This window comes from Canis lupus (assembly GCF_048164855.1).
Source record: "Canis lupus baileyi chromosome 5 unlocalized genomic scaffold, mCanLup2.hap1 SUPER_5_unloc_1, whole genome shotgun sequence".
Taxonomy (NCBI): domain Eukaryota; kingdom Metazoa; phylum Chordata; class Mammalia; order Carnivora; family Canidae; genus Canis; species Canis lupus.
The window spans coordinates 432,098-439,993 of record NW_027326407.1 but is presented as its reverse complement, the minus strand read 5'-3'; the positions used below and the strand labels follow the sequence as shown (position 1 = coordinate 439,993).

Below are 7,896 nucleotides of genomic sequence, written 5' to 3'. Positions count from 1 at the left end.
AGATCACCACCAATACCACGGAAATACAAACGACTTTAAACACTTAGTATGAGCAGCTATACGCGAATAAATTAGGCAATCTAGAAGAAATGGGACTCATTTCTGGAAAACCACAAACTAGCAAAACTGGAACAAGAAGAAATAGAAAGTCCAAAAAGGCCAAACACCAGGGAGGAAATTGAAGATATCATCAAAAACCTCCCAAGACACAAAAGTCCAGGGCCAGATGGCTTCCCAGGGGAATTCTATCAAACATTTGTAGAAGAAACAATACCTAGTCTACTAAAGCTGCTCCAAAAGATAGAAAGAGATGGAGTACTTCCAAACTCATTCTATGAGGCCAGCATCCCCTTAATTCCAAAACCCAAGACCCCACCAAAAAGGAGAGGTAGAGAGAATAACCCTGATGAACACAGATGCAAAAATGCTCAACAAGATAGTAGCCAATAGGATCCAAAAATACATTAGGAAGATTATTCACCATAACCCAGTAGGATTTATCCCCGGGATGCAAGGCTGGTTCACCACTCGTAAAGCAATCAATGTGATTGATCATATCAAGAAGAGAAAAAACAAGAACCATATGACCCTCTCAATAGAGGCAGAGAACGCATTTGACAAACTACAGCATCCATTCCTGATCAAACCTCTTCAGGGTGTAGGAATAGAGGGAACATTCCTCAGCATCTTAAAAGCCATCTATGAAAAGCCCACAGCAAATATCATTCTCAATGGGGAAGCACTGGGAGCCTTACCCCTAAGATCAGGAACAAGACACGGATGTCCACTCTCACCACTGCTATTCAACAGAGTACTAGAAGTCCTAGCCTCAGCAATCAGAAAACAAAAAGAAATAAAATGCATTCACACTGGCAAAGAAGTCAAATGCTCCCTCTTTGTGGTTGACATGATACTGTACATAGAAAACCCAAAAGACTCCACCCCAAGACTGCTAGAACTCATACAGCAATTCAGCAGTGTGGCAGGATACCAAATCAATGTCCAGAAATCAGGGGCATTTCTATACACTAACAATGAGACTGAAGAAAGAGAAATTAAGGGATCAATCCAATTGACAGCTGCGCCCAAAACCATGAGATGCCTAGGAATAAACCTAACCAAAGAGGTAAAGGATCTCTACCCTCAAAAGTACAGAACACTTCTGAAGGAAATTGAGGAAGACACAAAGAGATGGAAAAATATGCCATGCTCATGGATTGGAAGAATGAATATTGGGAAAATGTCAATGGTACCCAGGGAAATTTATACATTTAATGCAATCCCTATCAAAATACCATGGACTTTCTTCACAGAGTTGGAACAAATCATCGGAAGAGTTGTATGGAATCAGAAAAGACACCGAATAGCCAGGGAAATATTAAAAAAGAAAACCAGAGCTGGGGTCATCAAAGTGCCAGATTTCAGGGTGTACCACAAAGCTGTGATCATCAAGACAGTGTGGTACTGGCACAAAAACAGACACCTAGGAAAATGAAAAAGAATAGAGAATCCAGAAATGGGCCCTCGACTCTATGGTCAAGTTATATTCGACAAAGCAGGAAAGACTATCCACTGGAAAAAAGACAGTCTCTTCAATAAATGGTGCTGGGAAAACTGGACAGTCACGTGCATAACAATGAAACTAGACCATTCTCTTAAACTATACACAAAGAAAAACTCAAAATGGATGAAAGATCTAAATGTGAGACAGGAATCCATCAGAATCCTAGAGGAGAACACAGGCAACACCCTTTTTGAACTTGGCCACAGCAACTTCTTGCAAGATACATCCATGAAGGCAAGAGAAACCAAAGCAAAAATGAACAGCAAAATAAACAGTCAACAAAACTAAAAGACAGCCTCCAGAATGGAGAAGATATTGGCAAATGACCTATCAGATAAAGGGCTAGTATCCAAGATCTATAAAGAACGTAGTAAATTCAACAGCAAAGAAACAAACAATCCAATCATGAAATGGGCGAAAGACATGAACAGAATTTTCACAGAGGAAGACATAGACACCGCCAACAAGCACATGAGGAAATGCTCCGAATCAGGGGCCATCAGGGAAAAAGAAACAACAACCACAATGAGATACCACCTCACACCAGTAAGAATGGGGAAAATTAACAAGGCAGGAAACAACAAATGTTGGAGAGGATGCGGAGAAAAGGGAACCCTCTTACACTGTTGGTGGGAATGTGAACTGGTGCAGCCACTCTGGAGAACTGTGTGAAGATTCCTCTAAGACTTAAAAATAGATCTACCCTATGACCCAGCAGTTGCACTGCTGGGGATTTACCCAAAGATCCAGATGCAGTGAAACGCCGGGACACCTGTACCCCAATGTTTATAGCAGCAATGTATAGTAGCCAAACTGTGGAAAGAGCCTTGGTGTCCTTCGAAAGATGAATGGATAAAGAAGATGTGGTCTATGTATACGATGGAATATTACTTAGCCACTAGAAACGACAAATACCTACCATTTACTTCGACATGGATGGAACTGCAGGGTATTATGCTGAGTGAAGTAAGTCAATCGGAGAAGGACAAACATTATATGGTCTTATTCATTTGGGGAATATAGAAATTGCATCCCCAAATGGTTAAGAGGAAACCTTGTATATATACAAAAATAAAATTAAATACAAGGAAAGTCTAGAATGTAAGTGTAAAAATGGAAATTAAAAGTCAAAATAAAAAGGATATTATCGGAGATCCCTGGGTGGCGCAGTGGTTTAGCGCCTGCCTTTGGCCCAGGGCGTGATCCTGGAGACCTGGGATCGAATCCCACGTTGGGCTCCCAGTGCATGGAGCCTGCTTCTCCCTCTGCCTATGTCTCTGCCTCTCTCTCTCTCTCTCTCTTTTTTCTCTCTCTCTCTGTGACTATCATGAATAAATTGTAAAAAAAGATATTATCACCCAGTTGAACAGAACTGAGCAATATACCATATCCTATGTCTTTTTGTTAGAGAAATATATCCCAAAGGAAAAACAAGCAGGACTTACATGTATATAGAAATAAAATTAAGTACGGTGAAAGAATAGAATGTAACTCTGAAGGTGAAAGTTAACCAAGACTTGCAAAAAGTGGTCACTTTTCTATTTGTAGAAATGCTGCAATTCTTTCCTTAGATGTCTGGTTGATTTCACAGGTGTTCAGAATGATTTGAAAGCTCTCTGGCTGAATTTCTGGGATCAGACAAAACTATGTTCTCCTCTTGCTCTGCCATCTCTGACTCAAGTGGCTTACATTTTCTTCCTGCATTTTCTAGTTATAAAATATATCATTCATACAAAAATATATGTCTGACTTCATGAAGAATAAAATGAGCAATTTCACTACTCAGATTTTTAAAAAAGTCTTTCCGATGTCTCTGAAGCTCCCACCTGGCTTCCTTTCTGCTTATTTGCTGAGTATTTAAGTTTTGCTCTGATCCGCCAAAACTTTTCTGTCATTTAACTTTGTTTCTCTGCATTGTTGGGCATCCTTCACTTTCCTAAGAATGTACTAGCCAAGGTATTCGATTTTTGTTTAAAACAGTCTCATAGGCCATCATCATACATTCTCTCTCTGCTGATTTCCTTTCTTCTAAAGCTCTGCCTCTTCCTTCTTCCTCTGCATTCAAACTTTATAAATATTTTTCTTTCCTGTTTCTCTTTCTGTTTTGAATGATCTCCTTTGATGTTTTTTGTCTGTATTTTCTTTCCTTCTTTTAGACTGGGGTAAGTGGGTACCAAAATGTATTTTTGTGTCTTTATAAAACATTAATAGATGAGGATGCTTTTCTTCCTCACCGTGGATTACTAGCCTCTACTACCTAATAATAGATTAATTTTTATATTCACATACTGAAAATAGATATTAATAATAACTTAAAAGAACTCTTAATATAGTTACCCTGTTAACCCTTCAACTGCCATATGTGTCATAAAAATCTTTTCCATATTTTTTTACTTAGCAATGTAATTTAGTTGGTATTCTCTCAAACAATGAGAGATTGGAACAAATGAGATATCATAAGTATAGATTTGTTTATGTGATAGAACATATTATCTATTTAAATAAGTATTAAATATTTCTTCTTAAAGGACCTGACTTACTCATTCTATACCTTCTGCAGGCTTAAGAACCACTTAATAAACATGTTAAGAAGGATGTTAAGTAAATATGAAAATGGAGAGCTTCCTTTCTATGGAGATTTAAAAACCAGTCAAACGGAAATGGAAATTCAGATTAATATGCTAAGACAGAAGGTTAATTTTTAATTAGATTTGGGACTCTAAAATCATTGGGAAATAAATCCCTCTGTGCTTTGAGCAGTAAAATACAGATTTTCCTATTAATCTTACATACTTGATATATATTTTTGGTAATAACTTTATTGAGATATAATGAACATAAGATGCATATTCAAAGACTACCACAATCCATTTTAGAACATTTTGTCACCGTAAAAATAAACCCTATGCCCTTTAACTGGCACCTCATGCTAGTTTCCCCCTCCCTATTCTTCTTAGCCATCGGTAGTCACCGTTCTAGTCTCTGTCTCTATCGATTTGCTGCTGATTTTGGACAGGTCATCTCAATGGAATCACCAAATATTTGATCCTTTGTGACTGCCTTCTTTGGTTTAACATGTTTTTAGATTTATTTTGTGCCATGTGTCAGAACTTTATTATTTTTTTATTTCTGAATACTCTCCCACCATATGGACAGCCCACGTTTTATTTATGTATTTATCATTTGGTGGACGTTTGAGCTGTTACACTTTTTGGCTGTTGTTAATAATGCTGTTGTGAATATGCATGTACAAGCTTTTGCGTGAACATTTCACTTCTCTTGGGTATATACTTATAAATGGAATTGTTAGTTCATATGTTAAAGGACCTTTAACATTTTTGGTTTAAACCTTTTGAGGAACTGCCAGACTATTTTCCAAACTGGCTGCACCATTTTACATTTATGTCACCAGTGTTTGAGGATTCTCATTTTCCCTGATTCTTGTCAATGTTTGTCATTATCTGTTGTTTTTGTTATAGCTATCCTATTAGGTGTAAAATGACACGTTGTAGGGGTATTTTCATTTGTTTCAAATTTTTATTTGAATTCTCGTTAGTTGACATATCATGTAATCTTGGTGTCAGGAGTAGAATTTAGTGATTCCTCACTTAAATACCCAGTGCTCATCAGTACAAGTGCCTTCCTTAATACCCATCACTCATCTAGCCCCCCCTGCCCACCTCGACAGCAACACTTAGTTTATTCTCTATGGTTGAGAGTCTCTTATGGTTTGCCTCTCTTTCTCTCCTTTTTTTCCACCTTCCCCTATGTTCATCTGTTGTTGGCTTTTTTTTTTTCTTAATTCCACATAGGAGTGAAATCATATGGTATTTGTCTTTCTCTGACTTATTTCACTTAGCATAATACACTTGTTGAGTTCCATCTGTCTTGTGGTTTTAATTTGCATATTTCTTAGAACTAGTGATGTTGAGCATCTCACTTTATATGTGGTCATTATTCATTTCTATATCTTGCTTAAAGAACTAATCATTTATTTTGCCCATTTTTATATTGGACTGTCTTTTCATTATTGTAAGAGTTCTATCTATATCCTAACTACAGACCCCTTATCAGGGATATGATTTTCAAATATTTTATTCATCACCTTGCCTTTTCACTTTTGCTTGATGGTTACATTTGAAGCATAGAAGCTTTAATTTTTTAGATTTTGATGAAATCCTTAATCTGTTTCTGTCTTTTGATGCCATATTTAAGAAACTGTTGCCAAATGCAATCACGAACATACACACCTGTTTTTTCTATGAGTTTTATAATTTTAGCTCTTAATATTTCATGTTAAGTTTGTACATATGTTGTGAGGTAGAGGTCTAATTTTATTACTTTGTGTGTGGATATCCATTTGTCTCAGTACCATTTGTTAAAAAGACTATTCTTATTCCATTTTAGTGTCTCGACACCCTTGTTGAAAATCAATCCACCATAATTTGAGAGTTTATTTTTAGATTCTCAATTCTAATACATTGACCTATATGTCTATCCTTAGGCCACTACCAAATCAAATTTTATGAGAATTCTTTCCTAGTCCTCTTGCAAATTACCACTCATTTATATTACAATTATGTAATAAGTCAATGTAGTAGAACCTAACTTTACTCCTGTAGAGACTTATACTTTTTGAAGGAGCCTTTTGCCAGCTTATGTCTTGCTGACTGCCTGACACAATGAGAAGCCAGGCTCAAAAAGATAGAGTCCCGTTTCTCTTCTCCAGTAATACCTGTAGTTTCTCACTCAGTGCCTCCCGCATCCATTTCCATCGTCTTGGTTGTAGGATCCACTGTCTACTATGTACTTCGTTGTGTTTTATTAACTTGTTATAATGCATAGACTCACCCATAGATTTCACCATCTAGGATATAAAGGATTAACTCTGGGTTATCAGCCTTCCTGTTTGGAAGTCTTGCTAATCCATCATCTTAAAGTTCACAATTAGATACTCTTTTGACCTGGTTCTTGTGCATACAAGACTGGCACCGATCCCGTTCTTGGCACAGATCCTACATTCTTGGAAAACAGAGTTGCCTGTATCCATCTTCTTTTACTGAAATAGAAAGATATGCATAGCTGTACTTTGATAGGTCAATACGTAATTAATAGAATAAACATTTCATTACATTATGTCAAGAATACACATGTAAAATATCTTGTTGCATTTAATTGAATTATCAGGGAAGCCCGGGTCCTCAGTGGTTTAGCACTGCCTTCAGCCCAGGGCGTGATCCTGGAGACCCAGGATTGAGTCCACGTCAGGCTCCTTTCATGGAGTCTACCTCTCTCGCTGCCTGTGTCTCTGCCTCTGTCTCTCTGTGTGTGTCTCTCATGAATAAATAAATTAAATATTTTTAAAAACAATCAAATTATCAGAGACAAATAGTAGGCGAGCAATTTGAATCACAAAAAAATTTCAAAGTGAACCTATATGATATGGAGAAGCATTCTAGTACGATATAAAGATGAGATAGTCTTACTACCTTCCCTGAAAAATAAGCTTGCAGTAAGATAAAGGAGAAATTATATTTAATTTAAGTGTGCCAAAGGACAATACATTTGTTTCGCTAATGAAAAGATTAGAAATTATTCCATAACGTTCTCCTTATGTCATCACTGATGAAGGGAGAATGAAGATTATTGATTTAAAAGCACTCAATGCTGCCTTTCTTTTAGAATTGCAGTTACTTGAATTCAGATAAAAGGTTCCGTTTTGCTTATTAAACTTTTACTAGTTGTTCAGCTGTTATACTTCAAATCACATGTCTCTCTGCTTGCCAGTCGTTTTTCTCCCCTAACATGAGGGGAAATTTAAAAGAGGAGTTCTTGTCTAGTTTTAATAATTTGTAATTGAAGGGATTCTTTAGAAAAAATGTCTTAGAGAAAGGAAGATGGTGGCAGGGTAGGAGGAGCCTAGACTCACCTCATCCCACTAATACAACTAGATACCTATCAACTCATCCTACATACCCCAGAAATCTACCTGAATACTGACAGAACAAAGGTCACAACTAAAGAGAGAGAAGAAGCCACTTTAAAGAAAGTCGGAAGTACAGAGATATAGTTTAGAAGAGAAAGAGATCCTATCTGCAGCAGATGGGAGGGAGTAGTGGTCCCAGCGAAGGGCAGGAGAGAACACCTGGGAATGCACGTAGCCACTGGCTTGGAAAAGGAGAGTGGCTGAATTTCCTGAGTTCTTGCAACTATGGAGGGCTTAAAGCCTGGAATTTTAAAGGTTATTGGGCTTGGCTATGGTAGAATGTGTAGGGCACTATACTTGGAGAGAGGCACACAGAACGGAAGCAGCTGGCTGGTGCCATTTCCCT

At 37.4% G+C, this 7,896-nt stretch overlaps 1 protein-coding gene across 4 annotated transcripts in view; it reads left to right on the top strand.

Moving 5' to 3' along the window:
* Positions 1-4,129: 4,129 nt before the first annotated feature.
* Positions 4,130-7,896, top strand: part of LOC140629395 (ankyrin repeat domain-containing protein 26-like) — a 76,985-nt gene continuing 73,218 nt past the window's right edge. For all 4 annotated transcript variants that reach the window (XR_012027230.1, XM_072818838.1, XM_072818837.1 and 1 more), the window contains exon 1: positions 4,130-4,257. Coding sequence is in view for 3 of the 4 variants with exons in the window: in XM_072818838.1 (XP_072674939.1) it covers positions 4,147-4,257 (111 nt within the window). In the remaining variant the exon portion in view is untranslated. The remainder of the gene's footprint in view (positions 4,258-7,896) is intronic.